This window comes from Rhopilema esculentum, chromosome 4, assembly GCF_057945365.1.
Source record: "Rhopilema esculentum isolate cy_ngs chromosome 4, ASM5794536v1, whole genome shotgun sequence".
NCBI classification, from domain to species: Eukaryota; Metazoa; Cnidaria; class Scyphozoa; order Rhizostomeae; family Rhizostomatidae; genus Rhopilema; species Rhopilema esculentum.
In genome coordinates, this window is record NC_142818.1 from 8,209,481 (window position 1) to 8,237,154 (window position 27,674).

At 34.3% G+C, this 27,674-nt stretch overlaps 2 protein-coding genes and 1 long non-coding RNA gene across 4 annotated transcripts; 1 reads left to right on the forward strand and 2 right to left on the reverse strand.

Annotated features, from left to right (window-relative positions):
* The first annotated feature begins 1,972 nt into the window (after window positions 1-1,972).
* Window positions 1,973-18,228, forward strand: LOC135690510 (anoctamin-10). 2 transcript variants are annotated; one of them, XM_065208086.2, is made up of 13 exons: window positions 1,973-2,069; window positions 2,644-2,848; window positions 3,320-3,655; window positions 4,339-4,455; window positions 5,174-5,422; window positions 6,804-7,139; window positions 7,624-7,679; window positions 8,749-8,823; window positions 10,635-10,814; window positions 14,667-14,858; window positions 15,645-15,776; window positions 17,707-17,817; window positions 18,052-18,228. In XM_065208086.2, exons 2-13 carry the CDS (start codon window positions 2,674-2,676, stop codon window positions 18,094-18,096), a joined length of 2,004 nt encoding a protein of 667 aa, XP_065064158.2. In that variant the 5' UTR covers window positions 1,973-2,069; window positions 2,644-2,673; the 3' UTR covers window positions 18,097-18,228. The 2 variants fall into 2 exon arrangements, with proteins under 2 accessions (XP_065064158.2, XP_065064157.2); XM_065208085.2 differs by having other exon boundaries at window positions 2,011-2,102.
* Window positions 6,985-10,638, reverse strand: LOC148960383 (uncharacterized). The gene is made up of 2 exons (XR_016145139.1): window positions 10,488-10,638; window positions 6,985-10,063 (listed from the first exon to the last, which is right to left on the reverse strand). It is a non-coding gene; the product is annotated as an uncharacterized LOC148960383 (long non-coding RNA).
* A 2,548-nt stretch (window positions 18,229-20,776) lies between the features above and the next one.
* Window positions 20,777-27,232, reverse strand: LOC148960384 (charged multivesicular body protein 1a-like). Its single transcript, XM_089114606.1, has 9 exons — window positions 27,096-27,232; window positions 26,745-26,764; window positions 26,160-26,237; window positions 23,563-23,709; window positions 23,003-23,071; window positions 22,683-22,742; window positions 21,847-21,900; window positions 21,191-21,336; window positions 20,777-20,903 (listed from the first exon to the last, which is right to left on the reverse strand). The coding sequence occupies exons 1-9, from the start codon at window positions 27,100-27,102 to the stop codon at window positions 20,882-20,884; spliced, it is 603 nt and encodes a 200-aa protein (XP_088970732.1). The 5' UTR covers window positions 27,103-27,232; the 3' UTR covers window positions 20,777-20,881.
* Window positions 27,233-27,674: the final 442 nt, after the last annotated feature.

Consider the following 27,674-nt stretch of genomic DNA (forward strand, 5'->3'; position numbering starts at 1 on the left):
ATAATCAAACATGATCAACCAAATATAAGGCATGAAAAAACTTGTATCCATTTCGCATTTCAGTACATTCCCAATATAACTACCCAACTGCTGAAAACTTTTACTGCTGAAAACAATGATTTTATCGGGGTTTGAAACTCCCAGGACATCAAAATATGCTGCCGTTGAACATAAGCAAACAACGCGCTACTGTCACTTTGTGGACCTCAGTTCACACTCTTTTTTGTTTACCCTTTTCAGCATTGTGAAACATTTTTCACCAGAGAAACATCTGTATTGCAAATTGTACAACAAACTAAGCGCAATCATTGCATTGGGAAAAGCTCCAGCCAGGACAAGCCAAAGTTTCAAAAGCCCTGGGGTAAAAGCAGAACATGAGGCCCCCTGCGAGCTGAGCGAGCTGAAAATTCTTGCGACCACGCCCATTATTCCATTTTTAAAATGACATTCATTACTTTACGAGGCCCCCTAACTTCATTCAAACACAAGATTGAGATCAAGAGCATTTTAAAGGCTTTTAAAATTTTGCACGGGGCTCCTTAATTTTGCAGTGGGCCCATGGGTAAATGGGTCACTGTACTTTAGAGTAGCCTTGATTTCAAGAGCCATCGTGCAGTCAGCTTTCAACAGGAGAGTCAATCATGAAGCATTTAATATGGTTTTCAAGTTGTTTATAAATTGGAAAAGTGGAGTTGACAGGTAAAGGCCAATCTACCATATACTGACTCTACGAGTCAAGTGGCCTTAAAAATTTGACCGCAGCCTTTACCAAAATGAAACTGTATAGGACTAAACTATATGATCATTCGATTTACCAAAAACTTTTTTAAATAATCTTTTGGTGGTACCAAGCTTAAAAATGGCTTTGAAAAAGCAAACATTTTGAATCATACTAAAGCTTTTCATCTGACACTCTTCACAGTATAAACGTCAGAACACAGATCGTTATACTCTGAAGAGTGTGAGGCTAAATGCTTTAGTGTAATTCAAAATGTTTGTTTTTTCAAAGCCATTTAAAAACTTTCTTAATATCCAAAACTACGCTAAAGAGAGGGAACCACTTAGTTGCTGTTGTGCTCCTTGTGCCCCTGAGGATAGTGCATGCATGAATCATTAAATGGACGAGATCATTTTTCACCTATTTGAACTCATTGATGTCTATTAGGTTATTAAATGATCCTCTATTCTCGGATGCGCGAAGCTTTTTAGAGTTAGGGGATGTGGGGCGAAATTTTTAGTAACAGGTACGATTTTTATTAAAAGACTGAAAGTTCGAAAATTTTCTATAGTGGTGATAATAAAATGTCTTTGCTTTTTAGCATGTTGTAAAAATATTTCAGTGGTCAACCCCTTGATTTTCTCTCTTTTTACTTTTTGAGAAGGCATAGTAGAATTGAGGAAAAAGTTGCACAAGTTCAATTTCCTGGAATGTGGGAATAGAAATAACCAATGCGCCAGCCAGAAAGTTTTATAGCAAAATCATATTGAGTGTTTAGATCCGTCGAGAAGTAAGCTGAATGGCGGCGCCAGCCACTAAGCTCTGGGGGGGGGGGGGGGGGGGGGGAGGGGGGGACAAACCAAAAAAATTAAGCCACGCCCTTTTACCAACAGGGAACGCCAGTTTTGTCCGAAGTGAACGCCTATGACCAACTTTTGTTTGAAAATTGGCAGTTTGAAAATCATAGGATTACATCGCAAAAAGCACGGTGTCAAAATATTACCCCTCCCCCAACATTTTCTCATCGAATTTGGACAAAATCGGTGCTGCTGTGAACTGGGGGGGGACGTGTCCCCCCCCCAGTCCCCCCGTGGCGCCGCTACTGGCTGAAGCTGTTTTCTATTGTACCCCAATTTTCAGGCCAATTTGTTCAATGGTTTTGCTTTTTTATGCACATTTTTAACCTGAGTTAGTCATCCGTTTGGCATTCTTTTGCAATTTTGTAAATCCCATGTAGAAACTCTGTACCAGCCATGCCACAGGGAATCACAACCTCTACAGCCTCGTTATAGATGTTGACTAAGAGGAAAAATAATAAACAAATTTGTTTTCAAGTTTTGGAATAAAAAAGGTGGGTGGAGTGTTTTTCGGTGAGATGAGTTTGGTAAGTCATCCTCATCTTCCTTATGAATTAAGTATTGGTCACCTTCTACAAAATATAGTAATCTTCATTGTTATGAAGTGAGACCGGAGGAGGGGGAGACTAATTTAGAAAACTGCAAGTTATAAAAGCCGCAAGGCCTAACTACAAATGTTTGACAAATTCAAATCTTTTTCAATTCTGAGAGACGAGAAAAGATAAGAAAGATTTATGACGGTTGAAAAATGCTAATTTTAGTTTATTTTTGTGTTTTTCTTCCGTTTTGTGATCCATGAAACTATTTTCATGTGTAGATGAAGATGGATAATAATGATCCTGTCACAAAACCACATTATACGAAAACTATTGTGTAGAATTGATACGTATGTCACCTCACTATTCGTTCAACAACCAAAGTAATTAGTAATTACTGAAACTATCTTTATCATAATCTGTGATATTTGCATCCAAACAAATCCCTTAATGATGTAATGAATTTTGGTATTTAGATTATGCATTGCAATTGTTATAATCAACTCGTCTGGATTATTTTATGCAATTTTAGAGATTTATGTGTTATAAGAAATAAATCTGAATGGAAATCATCCAAAGAGTTGTCAAGGAGAGCCTCCCAATATCTGATGAAGCTTTGCGAAACAACGAGGAGAACATGGATGGTGTTGATTTGTTGTCTACGGTTGTAATAAAGTTTAGCTCACAAGCAACACAAGCAACAATTGATTGGTTGATTGAGTTGATTAAAGCCCCAGGTACATTTTTATTGTGCATTTTGCAGGAGCTTTGCCAGCTGTCACACCTTAGGCAGTTATCACATATTGAAACTATGTTGAATGAAACTGAAAGTAACATACATTGGGTGGTATGGAGTTAGCCATGTGCGAAGTGGTTCAGGTTCTGGTTCATTGTTTTTATAAATATCCACTCTACATGAATAATTGTAATTATGAATATATATAATAATTTTCAAAAATATTGTACAGATGTTTTATCTACAAAAAGCAACAAGCTTTACGTGGGCGAATTTCATAAAACAGGAGTTCTCTCAGTAGATCAATTAGTCAAGAAGAAAGCATCCTCTTCTAATACCAATCTGTTGCCTTTCTCAATTTTTGCAAAGAGTGTTATGTCACGGGCTAGGCCTTGTCATGAAATCCTGTAAAAACATGTTTTTTGTGAAGAAAATTCAATTTGTTATTTTCTGCATAAATTGTTCTTTTCAGTCTCATCAGGCGGAGCAGAGCTGATCCCATCCCTGAAGTCTGACAACCCTTCTGAGATTGGCAAAACATTTTATATAACAGCAAAATACAAAAGACTTCTTCATGCTGCAGAACATTTCAAAATTATGAAAAGATCAACTGAAGACCTCTGTGACGAGTTTAATTATGAAAACAGGCATTTGTTCAGTGGATTTAGAGATGAAGATGAAACATTTTTATCTTCAGCTGAAAAGCAATATTTGATTAAGCAATGTCTTAACATGATAACATCACCTGATATGGGGTCAATCCCTGGTGTCAAAAAGAAAACAACTTTGTATAAAGACAGACCAGTCGGTAAGTCTTTGCAACTAATTATTACAAAAAATGCAATTATATTGTTTGCTTCACCATTTTCAACTGCAACATAATTATTAATTGTGCTTAATTTATGCAAGATTCATGAATTTTCCAATCAAAGAGCTTGCAACCCAGTGAATAATTTTTTCCCAAACCAGGATAATGTTCACTGCACCTTCCTTTTCCAAGAAAATTGAGGTAGGGTTGATAATTACAGCCATTGTTTGAATATATACTAAGTGTTTTCAATGTCTTCATTATGTCAAAGTTGTTAAAGATTTTATAAAACTTTCCCTTTTTTCAAGTATTATACATATGATTCTTTAAGAAATTTTGACAATGCTTGAATATTTCATCACCCTGTTTTCCTTTGGCCAGTAAATATTCTTCACCCTAGCTACAAAAAAAATATTAAAATAAGATTTGTTAGATTGAATAGAATGCAAAATTCAGACAGGTCTTATGTTTTTATGAATTAGCAACAAAGATATTTTTAATTGAGTTTTTTATTTGATAGTGACTAAAGTAAAAGCAAATTTTTATCCAATTTTCAGCCCTGGGTTAAAATAAGAATATCTTTTTAATAATTATGCATGTTTTATATAATATGAGAAGAAATAGACCATTTCTGATTGGTTATTTTTCTGATTTGTGTTAATTTCAAAACATTCAAATTTCAGTTCCAAGATGTTTGGCATATGGTGTTATAACATTGTTTCCCCTTCACGAGCCAGAAAAATTGAAAGCTCTGGAAAAGAACTGGTATGCAAATTTCAAAAAATGGGACATTCCAGTTGGTAAGTAAAAAATGAAACACTGAAAGTTTTGGTAATGAATGGAACACTGAAAAAAAAATGAAAACAATTTAGTTACTTTGTCATAATATGGTTAAATTTAATAAGTAGCTTGTAATCATTATGTTAATAAAAAGTCCATTTATTTTTCTAGCAAAGTGCTCCATACTATTGTACTATATTCTTAGGAACATTTTAGGGTGTAAAGAACTAGGCATTGAATTCCATTTTATAAGGCAAACATCAAGATCAATGATTGGAAGCTTAGATATCGGTCTCATCTGATTATAACTAAGCTGAACTAAGTTGAGTAGATTAGGACCTATGATTATATTCAATTTGGTAGCTTATTTTCCTATTTTGGGATTTGTGGAAAAGAAGATTTTTAGTTTTCCTCACCACTCGTTTTGTGAATGTTTTTATAAAATATGCCCCTTATGTCATTTCACACAACATTATAAATTTTAAAATGTTTCCAAAAGCAATAATTCCTGTTCAGCAATAATTTTTGTATTATTAGAAGAAATATTTATCTATTTACAATGTTCATTGTTAATTAATTAAATGTTGCAGTTAACCATTTCCAAGCCTGAAGACACCAAACAAATGATTATATCTGTATTCTGATGGGTAACGTTTTCCCATATTCCCTGTAGTTACTGTTTGTTTTGTTTATGCACAAGATATGTAGTGAAAATTAAATATATTCGTTTTATCTTAGGTGAATTAAGAGAATACTTTGGAGAAACAATCGCACTGTACTTTGCTTTCCTTGGTTTTTACACAAAGTTCCTTATCCCTCCATGCCTTGTGGCACTCTTTCACAAATTTTTTATCTATGATGAGCACAAGGAAGAAAACGCTTGGTTCGCAGCTCTCAATCTGATTTGGACAACCGTTTTCTTAGAAATATGGAAGCGTCACTGCTGTACACTAACATTTGCATGGGGAACATTGGCTAGAAACAAAGGTTTGCTCCGAATAGTTTACAAAATCCTTTGAGTTTTTCGTCCAAATACTTATCTTTTGCGACTGCACTTTAGAAGCATCGTATTTAAGACATGGATGGCGTGTTATGGATGTTATCTTGTGAACAACTGGGTTTTAGGTGCGAGAATGGCTCAGTGGTTAGAGTCACTGGCTAAGGATCCAAGGGTCTGTGGTTTTAGCCCCTGAAATGAAAAAACTTAGACGTCACGAAGTGTGATCATATCAAGAGGAAGAACCTGGACACTGCTCGATAAGAACAGTTTCTTAGTGTCCGAAAGCTACCTTCTGATGCTAGATAGCAAGGACAAATTTGATCGGTATCTGGCCTTGGACATCAAGTATATTTTTACGACCTTTTCCAGAAGGGCTTGTTTAAAATTCAAGGTTCAAGGTTGTTTTTCTAATCTGTGCAAGTATGCATATTGAAAAGAACACAATGCTTTCCAAGCCTGTAATGTCTTATACATTCACGTCTGTTTTCATTTTTTGAGATCTTGTTCAAAGCAGTTGTCAATAGAAGTTCTTACAGAACGAATGTCCAACGTAATAAGTTAATAAAAATTTTTTGTGTAGTTGCTAGTTTTTCAAAATATTTTCACTAAGCGTACAAAGTTTTTATCAAATGCGTAACCGGGTCAGCCCCGAAGTTTATATTTTTGAATGATTGCCAAAAAAAATACGTAGAAACCAGCTCAATCACAGGATATTTGCTTTTTTTATACAAACTTTATTCTACGAAGGTTATAAGCGAAAAGTTGTTTATACATAAATTTATAAAGTCAGGTCAGTTTGCTCAGTGCAGAGGAAATCTGCTTCCTTTTTGGAAGACATAGCTTAGTTCTTTGTTCTTGGAAAATTGCTGATGAAAGAGTTATAAGCTAAGATTGGATTGCCTGGGTTTAAAAAACGATTGTCTGAAAAAATATTCCAATTGACTTATATAGAAAAATTTACCGAAGAATGTTTTTCTTCTTTGTTCAACCATTTTGCAAGCAATCCCTTAGTTTTACAAGAATATTTATTGTTTTTTCTGTTTTGTTTTTTTCCCTGTTTCCTGATGCAGATTTATTGTGGCTTGATATGACTTGATGTAATCTAAAAATTCGGAAATAAACATTTAAAATGAACTAAATAGCTATATCCCTTTTCAAGTATTGTTTTGCTTGTGATTCCTGATAACTGATGGTTAAGTAGTTTTTTTTAAAAAAATTCAGTCCGTGAACCCCTATTCTCGCTGACGTGAAATTTTTGCCCTGATAACGGTTTTTGAGCCATTGCCACTTCGGTGTAAAAGCAATTTAGCATCTTTCTCATTTCTGTTACCATGGAGAAACTAAGGCTACAATCGTTTGGTATTGTAGATGAATCTCGCCTTGTTGAGCAGCCACGTGCAGAGTTCATTGGTCAAAAACGAATCAGCCCGATCACAGGGCTACCAGAACCATATTACCCAACATGGAAAAGAAGAGTAAAGATGTACTGTGTCTCGTTTCCACTCTTGATGTTCTGTTTACTGTTTGCTGTTCTTGGGATGTGGCTATATCTTGATTTCCAACAAATAATGAAAAACCGATATAAGGAGAAAACTGGATTTTTCGTATCTATTGTTATGAGAATACCCAGCATCCTTTACGGTGCAGCAATTTTTGCCCTGAACACAGTCTATAGCCGGATTGCTACTAAACTTAATGACTGGGGTGAGTGACACATACATAACTCATTTGGTATGAATACTTTTTAACTGTGTCCCTTACTACGTTGATAACTGGCAACATTTCAAAAGAGGTAAACGTTAGAAATTAATTTCTTTTTTTCTATCCATAGTTGTACTTGCAATTTGTTCATTTGTATTGGTTGAAGAATTTCTGGGAGGGGCGGAGGGGGGTTGGGATTTGGCTCAGTCTAGGTGGATGATAATAGCTTGGGTTCAGTTTTAAATAAGAATTGCTTTCTGTGATGTGTTGCATGTCCTTATTTTCTACCTTGAAATGTTGATAAATAACCTCATCACTTCAGCCGTTATGCCGAATTTTTCCTAGCAGCAAGGTAAAATGAGTAAATAATATTTAAAGTGTCTCATGTGACTATTGTCAAGGAAGCTTAAAAATTGGGCTCTTTGGTGGAACATTTGATTCCATCTTCAGTACATTTCTTTGAAAACTCTCATTTGTTTATTTCTAGAAAATCATCGCTTGGTCTCGTCTTATAACAGCAGCCTCACTGTGAAGCTAGTGTTGGTGAGTTGCACCTTGCTATGTGGCATTTCAATAGAGCAAACTATTCCATAAATGCTTTTCCGTGGTCAAGAAATCAGGTCTCTTACCTAGACCCGAGGTGGGCAACCAGAATCCGGCCTGGAAAGAGAATTCTTGTTGCCGCGAGATGATAAAATCATAATTCAATTTTTTTAATTTTGGGTTGGCAAATATGATTTTCCGAGTGGGGACAAATGTTGGATGAAACATATCGATTCAAAATGAGATTATTTTCATCAAACCATGAAAAGATGTTTTCACTATCCGTTGTCACGAATTTTTCCTACCTAAAACAGGACAGCAGAATCTTTGAAGGATAGGGCGAAAATTAACAAATGCAGGAAAAAAATCTTGCAGGATGCACTCATAGCAGTTGAGCAGGGCTCACATTTGTCCCTATTATGTTGCTAGTTGCTAGTGCGCCCGGAGGGTGGCTATATTGAATAAAATTTGTGTTTATGTATATCAAAGTCAATGACCTAACGTTGATTGGTGGATAATTCTGCATTCCCTTCCTTGTATATTTTCATCAGTTTTCCTTTTTGCACATATGATTGTAATGGTCTTACCTTGTAAACCAGGGCTAGCTAGTTGCAAACTATTTGTGTGATAGGGAGGTATGTAATTGTAATATACATAGTTAAATTTGAATGATTTTTTATTATAATTATCATCATCATTTAATTAAAACTATCGTATTCGTTTTTCTTATTACTTTTGACCCGCTTAAAGAAAAGGGTTGAAGGCTCTGGCCCACTCTTCAATTAGGTTGCCAACCCCTGACCTGGACAATGCCAAAACTGTCCACTCAGGTTTTGTTTTGAGATTTTTTGAGGAAATTACTTTACTTTTTGAACCAGTCGTCATAAATATCAGGTGCTTCAATAGTGCATTAAATCTACTGTTTATGCGTTTTTATGTCGGTGGCAAAATATGAATTTCAAAATTTACAGTAAATTTTATCTTCGAGATAATACCTTACCTCGTAGTTTAAGGCTTGTAACCTTGACAGGTGTGCTTAATCTCAAATCAATCATTCTTTTTATTGTAGTTTCACTCAGTGAACAGTTTTATCTCTCTGTTCTACATCGCATTTTATCTTCACGACATGGAGCTTCTAAGACAGGTTTGTTTCTGCTCGATCGATTGCCTACAAATTATGTTCAGCTCTCAGAAAATGCCGTTTGCTTTCTTAGCTTCGAATTCTAGTATTTGGAAATTTGTTCAGTCACAATTTACTTCGCCATCAAAATTTACTTCGTTTAATTATACTTGAAGCTGTTCTTGGCCAAAAAGGGTGATCAATGCTTATACTTCCTACAAGTTAGAACTTCAGTACTGGTACAAGATAAGTGGCCATGCATATGACGTCATATTTTCGTCTGTCTGTCAGTCTACTTTCGGAAGCTTTTTGCTGCCAAATAGTAAAGATGGTTCCGCAATAAACATGACTCAGGTCTGACGTAAATTTGCTCGGTTACATTATCCGAGCTTTCTTTTAACACTACGGTATTACCTGAGAGTCAAGGTTCAGTATTGATATTGTCATCCTTGCATTCATTATTTGATAGTCATTAATGTGTTGTATTTCGGCAACAGATCTCGTGCAGCCATATAAGTGTTGAAGGATCATTCTCTCGATTTAAGCTGCTGGTTTATCGTAAAGAGATACCTCAATACCAATATCAGTTTTCAGATAAACAGCACGTTTTTAATTTTCTAGCTGTTCACATCGAAAAGTTGAAATAGTTGTTAAAAAGAAACTCAACAGCCTTTTTAGGGTTTATATGATCAGGTAAATAAATAATTAGAGGCCAATAAAATTTGACCGCCTTATCCAGATTTTTTCTTGCCTGCTGACGTCCCAAAACTTATGTTCGAACATTGAGCATAATTGCGAAAAAGATGCTTGCTCCTAGGTTATCGGATCTCCTAATATCTGGGAAAAAATTCTGTGGTTGAAAGAGGAGCAGTAGGTGCATATATCATGTCCTACATATGCCTTTCAGGCTCAAAGTCTAAACTTTTCAGTTCGTTCATATCACCAAGCGATAGGGAAAATTGCTATTCACTCAATTAGGTGATGATCTACAGATAATTTTCCAGTCTTTTATTAGACTGTTTTACAAGGTGGATTAGACTGTGCGAATTTCTTGGTCTGTAACGTGTCATTTCTTGCTAACTTCAATGGTGCTGTACCAATAAAACTCTAAAATTTGTGCATTATTTCTTTGTCATCTTTCTTTGTCTTTTAGTTTATTATACTCTTTAAATGTTATGCTAGGATAACTTTTTGAAAACTCAAGTTAACGTTGTTTGTCTGGAGACGAGCTTCTAACTTGTCCATGTTTCACTTCTGAACGGCGCTAATAGAAAATTAAAGTAAAGTAATACGAATATTGACAACTTTTAGCTGTTAAGCTTGACGACACAAACGAAATTATTACAACTCAACAATTTAATTGGGCTACACTGAAGCTGTCTTGATAACGGGCTATGCTCGAAACATCGTTATTTATTTGAAAAAATTTTCCCAGTGCAATTTACTTACGTTGATCGTTATTATAGCATTATATTGTACCGCACGCAATCTAGTAGATTTACACTGAAGCTAACTGCTAACGAGAATCTGTTTGTTTTTAAGTAGAACTTCCTAAGAGTCATTTTTATACGTTTTTTACTTTTTGAAAAAAAATATTCTAAGTTTTACAGGCAAATGAAAAACCAATGCTTTTGAAAAATGTCTCTGCATTAAAACATTAGAATGTGTTTGGATGGTGTAAAACTCACCATAGAACAGGATTTGCAACGGCAGTTACTAATTTGGTACATACTTCAGCTGGTGGATCAGCCTAGCGTCTTCCGTGTACATACTTGTAGCGTTGCCTGTTTCTAGTTGTTTCAAGATCAACTTCTATTATTCATTTCTCTATGCAGCACTTGGCTACTCTGCTTATCACTCAACAAACCATTCAACAAGTCCAAGAATCGCTGATACCATATCTTATGTTCCAAAGACACAGTGTCAAAGTTAAGAAAGATGGAACCAAGATTTCCGTAAAGAGGGAGAGAATCAAGGATAGGATTACCCGACAGGAGAAATTGCCAGTCTATCAGGTCAGCAATCTTGATACAATGTTATCTAGTACTGTAATTTTGCAAAGCAACGCTGTTCTTTTGATGCATATTTTTCCAAAGCTAAATTTTTCAGTTTCTTATATAAACGACAATCTCTTGAATTGAAGTTATGGCGTACCTCTCAAGATACCTACCACAAAATACCTACCGCAAAATACCTTCCAAAAAAACTTTTTCAAGGTATATTATTGGAAATTCGAGAGTCATGCATTATTTTTCAGCAATAGATTATGAAACTTCATACGTCAATAGCAATTTTGGAATTTTAGGCATTGTTAAAATCTTGAAAGATTTGAAAGTTCGAGAAACTTTAAGATTTATTAGGAATTTGGTAATACGAATAGAAATATTTTTTCAGGTAATGCGAATAGAAATATTTTTTGCGTCACTTGACAAAAGTTCATATATTATAGCCTTTAAATGTTTTCAAATTTTTTTGTCTCTTGTGATAGCATTGTTTCGTGAATGAGTGGCAAATTTGTTTTGCCCAAATTCTAGCTGTAAATTTATTTGACCTTTAATTTAAGAAACAGAAGGAAGCCCATCTTTTTTATGACAATTAGTATCACCGCAAACCCTTGATTGAATACAACCCGGACATTAGAAAAATTTTCCAGCTTTTTGACTGGGCGATTATTGGGGTAAGACGCTGTATAGAAGGGGTGCTTTATAAAATGTTTCAGTCTGGAGCATATACTTAAACAATTGCAAGAAAATTTTAAGAAAAAACATACTTTGAAAACGATGCAATTGCAGCTGGATTAAGAAAGCGATGGCTTTAACTTTATTTTGACAGTTTACAAATTTCTTCCACTGTGCACTCCAATATCATTTTCCTCATATAAAATTATTTACTTTTTTGCTTCTGTATTTAAAGGGAGTTTAGTCGAGTAGGCCGCTTGTTGGAGGACGCGCGTTTTTCGAGCGGGCACTTGATAGAGGATTCACAGTATCTCTTATGGGTGTGTTGAACTCGTTAACTTAGTTAGCAATTTTTCACAAAGCTGTGACCTACTGCTTTCTGATTAAATTTTTTGTGTCACATATTTGTGGTTTTCCGTTTGTTTTTCCTTTTTTAAAGAAAAAATTTGTTACGGTTCGAGACTAGGCCATTCATTTGTCGAGCAAAGCTTTAAGGACTTTTCTACTGCCATTTGTCATTTTGTGTATTATCGTACGAGCAGACAGTTATTTCAGACGGTGATTGAAAGACTGATTCGACAATAAAGAAGCCCAAACACCAAAAAATGTCATAAAATCAGATGAGTGAATCAGTTCTAAACACTCTATTCTCTGGCTCACGGCTTGTTCTATTTATTTCAAGCTGCTTGCCTATTGTTTTGAGTTTTTATTTTTGTTTACTTTCGTTAAAAAGATATTTTTGTTTTTACCCTTTCACGTTCAACGGATTTCCTTCAAACTGGTACAAGAATAATAGAGCAATCTAAATTTAGATATAATATTTTGGCTGGAGAAAGAATGGGGCAGTCGAAGTCCTTTTATCTGTTTTGCATAAATAACATGAACGACACTATACTGTCTGGGAAGTTGGGAAATTGAATTTTTTCTGAGAAGGTTAAGCTAACATTTTACTGCATTTAAGTAGTTAATATTGTAACACAGGTGAGTGGTTTTCCTGGTTTTGCAAGCACAGAAGTTTCCAATATTAAGGCCATTTTAGGAATTCTTTTAACAAAAGTCACTTTCGCGTCTAGAAGTTTTATGTACGAAGTAGATTAAAACTTTAGTGTATCAGCTCCTTGTATAAATTTGTTTACAAATACACACCTTATATAGAAAACTACGGGGGTGTTCCACTCCATTCAGTGATTCAACTGGGATTTCTTGACATGCGCATCTATTGCATTGTACAGCAAATTAGAGTATTGCAAATATCGAGAAAATGTCTGACAGTACATTTTATGTAATTTAAAAGATAAGTAGAGTTTATAGCTCTCACTTGCTTTGAGAAAACATCTCATTTTGAATCACTGCTCCAACTTTTCCTTAAAATGTGATAAGTGAAACTAAAACTTATATACAGTTGCTATATAAGAGCTATATATATACAGTGGCTATATATACATAAGAGCTAAAATATAAAGTTAAACTTATATACAGTGGAATCCCAATATAACGAACTCTGAAGGGAACTAGAAGATAGTTTGTTATATCGGGAGTTCGTTGAACTGGGAGAAAACCTTTTTTAGCTTTTTTCGCAGTTCACACCTAAAAAACCTGGGAAGGGCTTGTTTAGGGTCTCTAACTTCTGTGCGCATTTAACTAAAAAAACCAAGCTGAATTCAAATGTTACTAATGGTTAGTCATTTAAAATGGAAATCTGTATGTTTCTGTTATTATTTAGGACTAAGAGATTGGCAAAACTGGTATCACTTCCCTTCTAGTTAGCGGCTAAATGTCGTCTTCAATTACTTATTCTTATTTGTATTCTTCTGCTTCTCCATCTGGGTCTTTCAATACCGTTTGTCGTCGCTCATTGGCAATTTCTGACGCAATCTAACTATCAGCCAGTGCTTGAAATGTATCATCGGCATGTTTTGCCGATTATAAAAATGATTTCCCACCAGATTAAATGATAAATGAACACCCAAAATAAATAAACAGAAATAACAGATGAAAAATTTATGAAAAGATCACCAGACATTTAGTTCGTTACACCGGGAAGTTCGTGATACCCGGGGTTCGTTATATCGAGATTCCACTGTATTCTATATTTAACAAAATTGATATGTTGTGCATTCAAAGTTTTAGCAGCTACTTCGTCTTTGGGGAAACATGAAATAAACTGTTTACAGGGTTAGAGAGACAATTGTTTATTTTGTCACATAGTTAAGGTGGATTTTAGGATACTAAACTCATTTCATGGCTATTCCTACCAAAGGACACTGTGCGTATAAGACCTAAAAAAATTAGAATTTACCCGAAGTTTGAATTCTCGACTCGAAATGAAAATATCTATTCCCTCGTATATTTTCATTTTCGATGATTGATTAGCCCCTTTCTGCAGTTTTCAGAGCCTGAGCCGTAAAGTATGAGGAAATAGGCCATTGTGAACTTTGAATGAAAAATGTATGGTAGTACTTGGGATATCCCTGTCCTACGTTCTGTGATAATCAGAAAGTTGTTTCCAAGAGCGAGTTGAGCGAGGACAATTTTTTCCAAAAATATGTTTATTTTCAAAGTTAGAAGGCTCATTAGTTGCACCTTTCAAACAAAAACCGACCAAAACTGGATCAGTTTTGAGACATAGATACGTCACAATCTTCAGTTTCCGACGAGAGTAAAGGACGGACAGAGACAAGCTACTGCTGCAATAAACGTAAGAGAAAGGCACAGGAAATCGGATGCTTCTTTTCCGTTCTTTGCTCAGATACAAATTTCACTCTATAAGCAAATTGTGTCAAAACGAAAGTACAAAAACAGTACTTGCAGTGAACAAGCAACGCGTCGAGACTGAACAGAGCGATGATATTTTCTTGCTCTCTCTGCGAGGACACTCTTTTTTGATTTGTAATCATTAATGCAATCTATTGAATGAGGCTTCTTGTTTTCTATGGCAAGAATCAAATTACTTTTTCTTCTTCTGAATTAAACAAAATGGTTTCTCAAGTAGCCAACCTATTTGTTGGTATCTGTGTCCAAGATTTTATATAAATAACGATGTCTTGCCCCCAGATTCTTCAGACAGGCATGAGTGTAATTTGGAAGTATCAGTGGTTCCGTCAGGGATTAAAGTAAATCTTGACAACGCATCAAATTCAAATTTGCGGTTGCTCTCAGTAATGTAATTTTGATCATATTTTGCCCCAGGGAACTTTCGCTGATTATCTGGAAATGTACATCCAATTTGGATACGTGTTTCTCTTCTCAGCGGCATACCCTTTGGCTGCCTTTTGGGCTCTGCTAAATAATGTCATCGAAATCAGAAGTGATGGATTTAAATTATGCCGTTTGCACCAAAGACCTTTCTTTGAGTCTGCCTCATCAATTGGTGCTTGGCAGGTGAGTAATACAACATGGTATCATAGTATGATAGTATGATGGTATGATGGTATCATGATATTATATTATATTATATTATATTATATTATATTATATTATATTATATTATATTATATTATATTATATTATATTATATTATATTATATTATATTATATTATATTATATTATATTATATTATATTATATTATATTATATTATATTATATTATATTATATTATATTATATTATATTATATTATATTATATTATATTATATTATATTATATATTATATTATATTACATTACATTATATATTATATTATATTATATTATATTATATTATATTATATTATATTATATTATATTATATTATATTATATTATATTATATTATATTATATTATATTATATTATATTATATTATATTATATTATATTATATTATATTATATTATATTATATTATATTATATTATATTATATTATATTATATTATATTATATTATATTATATTATATTATATTATATTATATTATATTATATTATATTATATTATATTAAGATTATTCTGTTGAACTATATTATATTATAATGAACCACTTTTAAATAAGATGTGAACTTGAATAAATAATAACAATATTGAACGGTATTTGGCCGATAATGCTGATAATGCTGCTTCCCCTTCATAATTACATTATTCACTATTGCAATCTTCAAAAACATTTTCTGCTATTTCTGTTTCTGAGAAAGACAAGTTTACTTCATTGTTCAGAATGATCTCTATAACAATTTGTTTTCTGATTCTACAGGCTGCCTTTGAAGTCATGAGTGTTGTTGCAGTGATCACCAATTGCTCGTTAATTGCAATGTCTAGCAGTACCAAAAAGTGGCTTGGAAATATGTCAGGCACAAACTATATACTCTTGTTCGTTCTAATTGAGGTAAGATCTCGATTTAAAATAAGATAATCATAATTTTATTGTTGGAATAAAAATGCATTTGGTATCTGTGATTTAGCCGGATACGTGCTACAATGAAATTATTGAAATAACTTGTGATAAAGAGGTGCAGAGAAGAAGTGAAAGATTTTCTAAATGAAAATCACTCCAGATTCCTCAATTGTACTTTCTTTAGCAAAGGTAACTTTGAGTGGTGTTAGGTAGACCAATTAGTTCCGTTCGGGGCATTAGGAGGAATTAATGTCTTCTTCGCGAGGTTTCGGCAGAAAAATGCCAAGCTAAAGCTCTCATGTTGAGGCTGCGTTCCCTCTACACAGGAAGGGGCATTGCCTTTTTTAAGGAATTTCTACTAGGCGGCAAAGTTAGGCCATTACACGATATTGCGTAACCATGGGCGTAGGAAGCCGTATAAAAGTTGAGGGCACATGCTTCAAGGGGCACCTTAACAAAGTTTGTTTAAAATGCAAGATAAATATTATTTTCTTGCATAGTTGTGAGCAGTGTGAGCAGAGACTTCAAGGCCCTAGCAACATATTTGATTAATGGCTTTCTTAAAATAGAATTCATTACTTTTGAGGCCCCCTAAACTTCGAAGCCCTAAAGTAATTTTCCTTCCCCTACCCCCTCTCGGTAGCCCTGGCTGTGAGTCAGTTGTTTTGATGTTTCTCAAAGCAGATTGCATTGACAATTTTAGATCATGGCTCCAAAAGGTTACCCCTGTTCCCTTTACACATTTCAAAGCAGAAAGTTATGCAGTTAGCAAAAAAGGGAAACTCTGTAAGCTTCAAATTGGAATTTTATGTAGATTTTTTAAAGCTGGAAGGCATTTCGCCCCTGTCGCTTCCCGATTCCTATGACTTTGTGCATAACTACCTCGATTCGTTAGTGATTATCCCTGCAAGTTTGTATTTACCTAGAAGGCAAACCTCTTTTAAAAGCTTATCTACATCCCCCCACACACCAATCTCTGGCATTATTCGTAATAATCTTTAAAGTCTCACTGTCTTCAATATTAAAACCTCTTATTTACTGATCGACTTTTTTAAAAAAAAAAATTTTCTAGTGAAATAGTGAAGTGAAATTTTTACATTATGTGGAGTGGGTGGTACGATTTGAAGGGTCAAGTCTAATAATTATGATTATCTAGCAAAGTATACAAGTGTGAATACATTTTGATACAATGTACCGAAGCCTTTGCCGCCCAATAAGGTCAACTTTTAACTATCTAGGCGGCAAAATTGTTTCCTAGTTTATCTGTTAAAAAAGGCCATGGGAAGAAAGTTCGATTTCTACACCCATAAAAAAAATACTGTCCTTTGCAAACCCAAAATCAGCTTTAGAAAGAGTAAAAGAATTTCATTTTTTCTAATATTTCATTCGTTGATTGACGAAGAACAAACTTTCTGGAAATTAAAAAAGCACGCTGTTAATCAATCCTTGGTCTTATATTGGGCGAGTTTCCTTATTTAACCAGAATCTTAAATATCTGAATTATCGATATTTTTAAGAGGAAAAGGTTTTGAAGAGGTAATTTACGTAGGAAAAATTAAAAATATAGAAACATGACAAAAGTCATAAAGCCAATCTACAGAGTAATTTAAACGACGGATTTAAATGATGGTTTGTCCTCGCGTGCCATTTTCTCCCTCTCTGGGTAAGGTCAGAAAACCAACCGAGTCAAGATCATGTTAACAAGATAGAAGATATTCGTAGAGCATAGTACCAAATGTCTTTCTAGCATTCAAACAAAAGATAAGATACAGCAAGCAAGGCCTGCTCAAAACTGATAGATCAAAAAGACTGCTAGAACTATCATGACTCCTGAATACCTTCTGATAATGGCATTTTTATAAACCAACACTTCACCTTCAAAATTATTCAATGTACAAGATATTTGGTTTTCATTTTTCAGCATCTAATCATTGGAATGAAAATATTTTTGGCATCTATGATACCTGACGTGCCTGGCTGGATCACAAAGAAAATGGCAAAGATTCAGTATGAGAAAACAAATCTTCTGAAGGTATGCTAATTTTATGTTATGCTAAATCTCCAGCTTGAAGAGCATTGACCAAAGACATAATTCCTGGCTTTAGCAGCCCAACTGCAGCCTCAATAAAAATTGTCAAGATTCGGGTTAGGCTTGACATACCAGTCCATGTGGATTCAACAATCATTTTGTTTGATCTTAATCTAAATGTTGTATTGTTTGTAATGAAAGATCATTCAGATATTGATATCAACAAATTTCTTTCAGAAAAATAAAGATGACCTTTATGCAGAACTCATTCATGGAGAATAAATACAAACGATGAACCTTAACATCACCTGAGAACGAGTAAGGGGCTCTTGCACCATATACACAGTTGTTTCAATATATTTATATCTTATGGGAAATGTGTCTCCAATTTCAATATATTTTTATTCCATGGGATTTGTGTATTCAAGTAGAGTAGGTCTTCGTTTTTGTTTAGAAATTTTGTTAAAAACAGTTTTGAATACCTGCTCAAAACACCTTAATTGTAGATGCCTTTCAATCCAATTCAGGTTTTGCTTTTGATAAAACTTAAACAAATTTGGAGGGTCCATGCATAATTTTGCCTTTTTATGGAATATGGAATATGTAGGAAAATGTCAACTAACAAAGCAGAGCAAGTCTTAACCCATTCACTCCCAGCTGTTATCAAGCTATTTTGCATTTTGCCCCAGCCTCTATTTCGTGTTTTTTGCTCTGATCCCCGAGACAATTTTATGAAGTTTAGAAAATAAGGGCTGACCATAGAAAAACTCATTTATCTCAAAAACCATAACTTCTTTTAACAAACATTCTAGAGAAAAGAAAGAGATACAGGATTAAGGATTATAATTATACCAAATTTTAGCTAATTTCTTGACAGATAATACCAATATTAATTGCTTTTCTTCATGGTAAGGCCTAAAAGCAGTCAATGAAAAAGCTGATTGAAACTCCAATGCTACATCCTTCGTTAATAACTTGAAACTTCTTATTCAATGAGCAATTTCTGCATTTCTGATATAGTTAGGTTCTTTTTCCAGTGTCCATGGTCACTCTATCTTGCTTTAAATGCTCTACGCTTGCAAGAGTCTGGCTTTCCTTGTGGGGTTTCATTATGGTGTTTTTGAATGAAAGCTTTTACAACTTTCCACTGCTGTTTAGTTTCTTCTGGTTCGCTGACGCCTTGAAGCAAGTATAATAATTGAACAGGTCGAACTAAAAAAACATTAGGTACATCCACAACCGTTTAGTAATAACAAGCTGTTGGGTAAAGTATAACAAGGTGTTGTGTTACAAGTTGATCGCAGTCCTCACTTGCTTTGGTTTACGATTCGTAACCACAAGAACTTCATTCGTGAAATCATCCTTTAATGCGTAATTGTAAAGGTAAGGTCCTGCAAATAGTCAATATTTTTTGAGACAACAAATAGTGGCAAGCGGTCTTTCTTTTTTCGCTAAGCAGATGCAAGTATTCACACTTCGGAAATCTGATTGGACGCCATCTTTTACCAGCGTTCTGATTTCAAACGGCTTAGTTTCATTCCAAGTTAGATCCAATGTGTCTCTGTTTTCTGTTCTGCACACAGGTTTGCTTCTTTAGCAAGTTTTTCAAAAATAACTACCAGAAGAGAGTTTTGAAAAGTCAAACTTTGTCTTTCACTGTGCCAAAGAACTGTCGGGCCTATGCGTTCCTTCCCTCAAAAGCTTGATCGCTCGACACGAAGGTCGCAATTCAAATTTGACTCGGTTGCGCCTTCATCACCTTCTGATTCTGGAGAGCTACTCTCCAAAACATCAGAAATATCAGCATCAGATTGTAATTCAAGTACTTCGTTGGTAAATTGGGTAAAAATGCTCCTCTTTATGGCTACTCCAAACGCAACGGGAAGTAGGCCTACCATTGTTGGCAAACAGCCGCAGAATTTCAAGGCCGACGCGTTGTAACGGTCTTCTCAAAATATTCTAGTATGGGACCATATGCATATTTTTGCATATAAACAAAGTTTAATTATTTCTGTATGGTTTCGTTTTTGTTAAGGAACAATAGCCTAAGTGTAAGCTAGCCAATAGGCAACAAGAATTCACGACGTCAAACGACGTCCGTGGGGAAAAATGCAAAAAAGCTTGCGACGTCATTTGACGTTTTTGGGGAAATGTGCCAAACACTCTTTGACGCCGTTTGGCGTCAACGGGAGTGAATGGGTTAAGGTGGAGCAAGAAGACAGTTGATATGGACAGGGGGGTTCCAGATAAAATTTGAAGGAGTGGCAGTTGGTAGTGGGGGCACTGACAACTTTCAGAAATTGGTGATGTGTGTACACTGTATGCAACAATTTCAGACCCTGGCTACTGACAGAAGGCTCTCTATTCACTTTCTAAAGAATTTGTCACCATGATTGTTGTATACTTCGAGGTAATCCTTGAAGTAAATTAACCAATAAGTCTCAGAAAATTTCACATTGATTCTCATTCTTCAAAAGGGGCACAAAATTTCCAAAAAGAAGCACCAGACTTGCTTCAACCCAGTGAAGAAGAGGCAACTGCCCCCAGTTGCCCCCTCTTAAATCTGCCACTGGATGTGGGGCTTACCCATTGGACTTTTTCACATTTCAACCTTTAAAAGATCTGGGACATACAAATAATATTCTTATGTCTAATATAATCCATGACCATGACTATGAAACCATGTGAACTGAACATCAGTACCTAAAACATATGAACTGAATCTCAGTACTACTGCATCTTTATTCACTGGAAGTATCTTTATTCTTTATATACATGAAGGAACTTGGCTTTTAATTTTCAGTGCATTGCATCTCACAACAACTTCATACATGACTTGGTCATGTCTTTGGGTAGTTATTTTATAAAATCAATTATGGTTCATGGTTATTTTTGTGTTGCAAAACATTTTGTATTTAACAAATAAATGCAATTAATACAAGAATAAAGCTATACACCAAAATTTGAACATTGTAACCTGAATATAAAATGCTTAATAATGTGAATGATAAGAAATGTTAATTGCACATGTACATTCATACAGAAAGTCACTTTATTCCCAAAATAATCAGTTCCGCAATGCTGCTAGTCTGGAAAAGGAAAGAAAAAAAATTCTATTAGTTCAAAGGGTAGGCAGGAAACAGCAATACCTTGAAATAGATAGAAACAAAATTGGTGCTTATGTCTTGCTCTTACAGTCCATTATTATTAGAATTAGTTTTACTGTTTTATATACTCTAAGAATGAACAGAGCCATAAACTAGCACTGAACCTTGAGACCAAGAACTGAACTAAAAAGTTAAAACTCTTGAAAATTAACAGAAAGCTAGCTAGTAAGCTACTTATGAGGCTAGAACCAAGTGATGGCTATATCTACCTTCTGTCTAGGTCATCCTCTTTTGATCCCTTCACTTTTGAGGCAGCACCTTGTGCTAATGAGCCACTAGCTGGATTCACCTCTGCCAGTTGGTCCATAACTTCCAAACCATTTTCTTCTGCCACTTGTAAGATCAGCTGATCAACCTGTGAATGAAACAAGCCATTGTTTTATTTCTGGTGCAGATTTGAGATTTTGAAACTATTGGGTAATTAAAGATAAATCCCTTGGAGTATGCTTAAATGACGACAACGTTTTTCACTATAATATATTGTATTTGTTGCTACCTAGCTTTTAAAGGTAGTTCTACACAATGATAAGCCATGCTTTTTGAGCACTGTCCTGGTCCTTCCTCTCAATGTGACCACACCTCCTGGTTCCTAAGCCTGGAATTACAGAAAGCTGGCAATTCTCCCTACTTTAAGTAAAAGTTTGGTTGTGGCAGGGAATTGAACCCCGCACCTTTGGATCTGTAGTCTGCATCTGTAGTAAAAATTTGGATCTTTAGTCTGCAACCCTAACTACTGCCCCATCCTGGCACAAGGCTACAGAAATCATAGAAATGATGTCTGAATTATAACACTCATGAATCAATCACCAGCAAGTACTGCAGTACCTGAAACTTGTTTTAAATACTTAACATGTTTTTACATTACCTGATCTTGAGGTGTTGTTAGAGTAACAGCATTACCCATTGAGCCTTCTAAAACCTAGATGAGAATTGATAACTTGAGATAAAAATCATATTTTGAGATCATAAATCAGGTCATAAGTCAGACCTGTATGATAAACTGATATCCTCTGATAGCAAGGGTGACATTGAAAAAAGCTGAGATTATCCTTCATTCGGATCTATCTGGATTCAGATTGCACCTATGCAAAGCTCTTGCAAAAGATTGTTTTGATATGAGAGATTGTTTTTTCATCTTTTGTTTCTTGTTGATTTCTCTAAAGTTAAAATTAATTTTTTCTGTGTGCTTTATTTTAATGGCATTTCCGGGGGCATTTGATGGCATAATCACTCTTCAAGGTCCTCTTTCCATTACTCTGTTTTTGTATGTTTTTTCAAAGAACATTCAGTTTTTGTATTTTCTTGAACTCTTCCCATTACTCTGGGCCATTCCATTTTGGCCAAAAGGAAAATGAAGAAAAAGATGCATTTTCAAATGGCTCTATTTTCAAATGACGCCACTTTGAACAACTTTTTGGATGACTCCAGTTTGGTATTAAATGACAAGTAAGGTCTCCATTTTATGAATCACAAACATCACATGCCTAAACTTTTCAAGGAGTGCCATTACCAGCACTGGAACAGATTTCATATTACCAGAACTGAATAAACTTACATTTGACTTCAATAAGCTCATTCAGAAATATAAAAAAGGCATTATAGACCGCTGGTCTATGATAGATTTTTCCATGAGAGGCCTGTTACCATCCGAATTCTACAAGCTACCCCACAGATGTTGAAATTGCTCTATAAAAATTTTACCTGTGTGTGAACATCTAAGTCTTCAAACTGTTTTTCAAATTTCTCCATAACTGCTGAGACCTATTGAAAAGGCTGAATTAATACAGTTTTTCAAATGGCACAAACTAGGTAAAAATTATTTAAAAAGTAAAAACAGTGTATGATATAGTCACTTGACAATAAACAATCATTGGCATAAAAAGGGGTTGATCTTCAAAGGAAGTGTTAGAATGGATAAGAATTTTCCATGATAATATAGCAAAAATTTGCAAGGATCAGGCAAAATTCTAAAAGAAAAATGAAAATTTTAATCCATTATAAGTTTATAAGAGAAAACATGCCTTTTGCAAATCCATTGACTGCAAGGCTTTATCAAGTCCTTTCACAACACCAGACATGTCTTTTGTTACCTTGAAAAATAGTGAAATTCAAATTATATGTTATGATTCTATCTTTTATTTGGAGACAAACTTATTTCATATCATTTATTTGTAGGAGAAAGCTTAAAGGCACTAAGTCCCAATAGTAAACTATTTGCACTAACAATAGGCTCTGTAGCCATTTACAATTGAGAAATCTTTGAGAATTAGTGATCTGTTGCAGATTGGAAAATTGACAAAAGTTTATCCGAATATAGTGCCTTTAAAATATGGCAAGCCTTTTCATACATTCATGTAAGAAGACATATCAGATGATAACAAATAAATGTTAGTGCTTTTATTGTCCTCTTCTATGCACTTATTAACCATATCATTGGTGACAGGAATTCAAGCAAACATTATATAAATAATTATATTAAACAAAGTGTAATGAATTTGTAATGAAATGAAATTGTAAATTTATCACAATCTTAAAAAGAGAATTTTTAAAATGGTAAGGGCATATATTTCACAGGTGATACCTGTTTCATAGCCAAAGCAGACTGAATTCTTGAAGCTACTGCGTCTACTCTTGATGCAAATCGAAGATAATTCAAAGATTCATTTTTCTTTCTAATTGCATTCTCTGCATAAATCTTTGCTCCTTCAATATTCTTTTGCTGGATTGCCTAGAAAAATTAAACAGATATTAATGTTAAATTTTGAATTAATTCAACATTGAAAAATATCTCACTTTCCAGTAGCTGTTTCAAGTTTACCACCACAGTTTTAAAGATTGGTCATAAAAATAAAGGAAACATTTTCCATTCCAGACTGCAAACAAATTATTTAGCATATAGAAACTTGTCTTGGCTTCTTGCAGTTTGGTTTCCATTAGAGCGAAAATGTGTTGGAAATGGGATAAAATCATCATAAGATATGTGTTGGTCATTGGAAGTCCTGGGTGAATGTGGAACACTAACTCGCCACATTTTAAAAATGCATTTTGAACACTTTTGAAATATGATAAATTTTTTTTATTGCATTCAAAAGAGTTAGGACATCGTCAAAGGTACCAACATTATCATTGCAGAAATACAATGCCATTTGTAGATTTTTGCCTCAAATACTGGGGGCAAGAAATGTGTTTGAACAATTGTTAGGCAAAATGTTCAACTTGTTTGCTTGGTTAAATCTTTCCCTACCTTTCTGTTGAATTAGAACAAGATTTAGCAATTTAGTCTCAAGATTCCTTATTGGTCAAATCATGTGCTGTTTTCCCTCCCCCGTTTATATTTTATTTTTACGCAAACTAAATAAAAGGGTAGTGGTAGGTGGCAGCATTTTACAAAGAATTGTCTTTAATTTGCCACACGCGCTGGAAAACCTTGTAGCTGCAAATGCCTTTACATTCAACATTTGGTGGGAATGATATTGAATTAAGTGAATTGCTATATTTCCAGTCTATTTCTAACATGTTTAGTTCAACCTTTTCCCAATGCATTTTGGCTCTAGTGGGAACCAAGCTTAAATGTGATATAATAAAAGACTGTCCTTGGAGACAGATATTTGAGAACATAACCTTTATCTGGCATTGTTTTTTACCCTAACCAAATCTTAAAGACTAGAGATGTGCAATGCTGAATGACCTTTGATTAGATTACAGATTTAGTTACTTAACATATGATTTTAATTTCAATAGATCTATTCTTGTGCAAAACTTTCATCACGGTAATGTTGATAGATACATAGATAGCTTTCATGATTACTTCTCTTTCAATGCAAATATTCACCAACACTCTACTAGGCAATCTAATCGCGGTAATTTGTTTTTGACTCATAGGAACAGTTTTCGGTATGGCCTGAAGTCTATTCGATATATGGGGGCAAAAATGTGGAATGACCTACCAGTAGAAATTAGAAATTCTCCTTCAAAATATTCTTTTAAAAACAATCTTAAAATATTTTTACAAAACAACATAGTAGTCAATGATGGTTTTTAAACTTAGTCTATAAATAGATGATATTATTCTGTGGATGACTGATAGCAACTTACAGATAATTCTTTTTACTTTTAGAACTAAAAAATTAAGCAGAACGCATCTAATTTACTAGGGGGTGCTTTCTCCTCGATTAGTTTATAAACTACTGAGAAAGTTTCCTCCTTTAAATAATTCCCTGTTTACAATACTAGCTTGTTTCTCCACTACTCTGTATTTGTTATGTTACGTTTATATTATTTAACTTCCTTTTACATTGTTTATACTTTTAAGCTTGGATTATTTCTAATTTGCAACAAGTGTATGTATCCAGTGGAATTTAAAATAAAACTGAACTGAACTGAACTGAACTGATAGATAATGTTTCAAGATTAACTGTTTGCAGCTTGTTTCAGTAGGTTCAACATCTCACAGTAGAAGTTAATACATTTTTCCTGATTTTAGATCAAATTTAGGGCTTTCAAACCCATTACATGCTGTTTAAAAATACCTTCTTGTATGTTAACAATTTTAACAAGAGTAAATGCTATAAAATGGCCAATGGTACAACTCCAGAACAAGTAGCTATTGCCTAAACTTCTGGAATGTATGGACTGTAAGAGGCACCTCAATTTGAAAAACCTAATTTGAGAATAAATGTTAGGACAATTTTTATTATGATCCTTTCTTAATCACTTCCCAAAAGGAAGAACGGTTTTGTATGACATAATATATACTTTAAAAATCTCCATGTGTATTTAACAAAAGTTTTCATTCCCAAGCTGGTTAATACACTTCTAAAAACTAATATTTGGCCCCATTTAGGAAACATCAAAGTTATATTGATAGAGTTTCTAGTTCATACAGAATCATGGATTTAACAAGTTATTGAATCTGCCATTACATTACATTGAATTTACATTACAGCAAATTTTTTTATATACAATAGTGTTTGGTGTAATTTTTAGAGTAAACCTGATCTAGTAAGCAGGGATCAGAATTGGTGTTTTATGCTAACTTTTTCTGTTTAAATCAGCTAGTGCCAAAAATAGTGATTTTTAATAAAAATTTAGCCCTCACAACACCCTCACTTTACCACAAAAATTTGGCAGAAACATTTGATGAGGTTAAACGGGGGTTTTTAGCTAACTATAGATTACCTTTTTAACTTTTTGTTGTTGAGTCTTCTGGTCTTTTTCGCATCTTTTCGAGAGCCTCTCCAATTGCTTTGATGAAAACTACAAATGAATCCTAAATTTAAATGTACTTGCTCCCTTTATTTTGAATCTTGATAAATAATAAATTTTATTGCTGCAAATTTAAACTAACAAGCCATTTGAACATGTAGAAATTAGCAAGAGAAACCAGTTATAACGTAAATAAATAAAGTATATAATAGAAAAATAGAGACATGTTTAGGGAGGCTGGAGAGCAGACAGCAAAAAGCAACAATACAAAGATGTAAGAGAAATAAAGAATTCTCAAGCATTAACAATAAACAATCTTTGCATATAAACAACAGTATCTTGCCAGGTAAATTTCAGAATGTAAAAGAAACTGACATCCTTCAAGAAAATACTAGGCAGAAAATTCACTCTGCAGAGCTTGCAAAGCTTGCAGCCTGCAAAGCTATTAGCTGCTAATAAGGCTTGTAAAGCCATTCATTTCACAGCTACTATGCACTTTATTTTCAGTGACAAAGTTAGAGAAAAATTCAAGAATAATTCAAATACTCATGAACTAACCTTCAATTGAAAAAGAGTGTCTGAAATAAAAAGGATACGTACATTTATTGCAAATACATCACAAGCGGATAAGGATGTATTCCAAAAGACGACAATGATTGCCTTAGCACCAAAACACAAGTATAAGAAATAATTATATAATTTGTAGCTTGTCTAGGAGTAAATATTTAAATCTTTAGAAGTGCTGACAGCAAATTCTACCATGAAATAAAAACAAATCCGCATCTATCCTCCTTTTCCAACACATCCACAACCTAACATTGCCTTTATCTAAATGTCCTGCTTATATCTATAGCCTCATGAATTGCAATTGCTTAGCTAGAAGTGAAAGCGACGCATAAATCGGCATACCCTCCATCCTGGAAAGATGAGTCTCTTTTTCTACACACTTTCAGTTTGCTGATATCAACAGAAATTTAATCTGAGTCACTTTCCTGCCATTATGAAATACATCACTTGTTATTTTAAAAGGCTCCTCCGCAGCTATATTTAGATTTTGCAAACGAGTCATTGCATTGTATTTGGAAAATATTTCATTTCCCTTCATACACCCATGTATGGAGGGCCTTCTCGAAAAGTTGAATGACCAGGGTATTTCTCTGTTTCTTCAATCCTCTGTCCTTTCGTCTTCTGCAACCTGATGTTTTTGCACCCTCTTTGGCACGAATTCTCACCCCAATCCCTCATTTTGACCGTTGAATATCAAAATCAGTTCTCATACAGACACACCGAGGGCAGTCATAGCAGTGCCCAAAATAAGAAATGTGCGTGGGATCGGGACAATGGGCGTGGCAGATACTGCCACTTTGGTGCAAATAAGATACCCCAATTGGGCAGAATCCTGAATAAATGAAATTTTATTAACAAAAGCCGATTCTTTATAATATTTGGATTGGTTTAATAAGAAACTTGGCATCATGTAGCTATTAT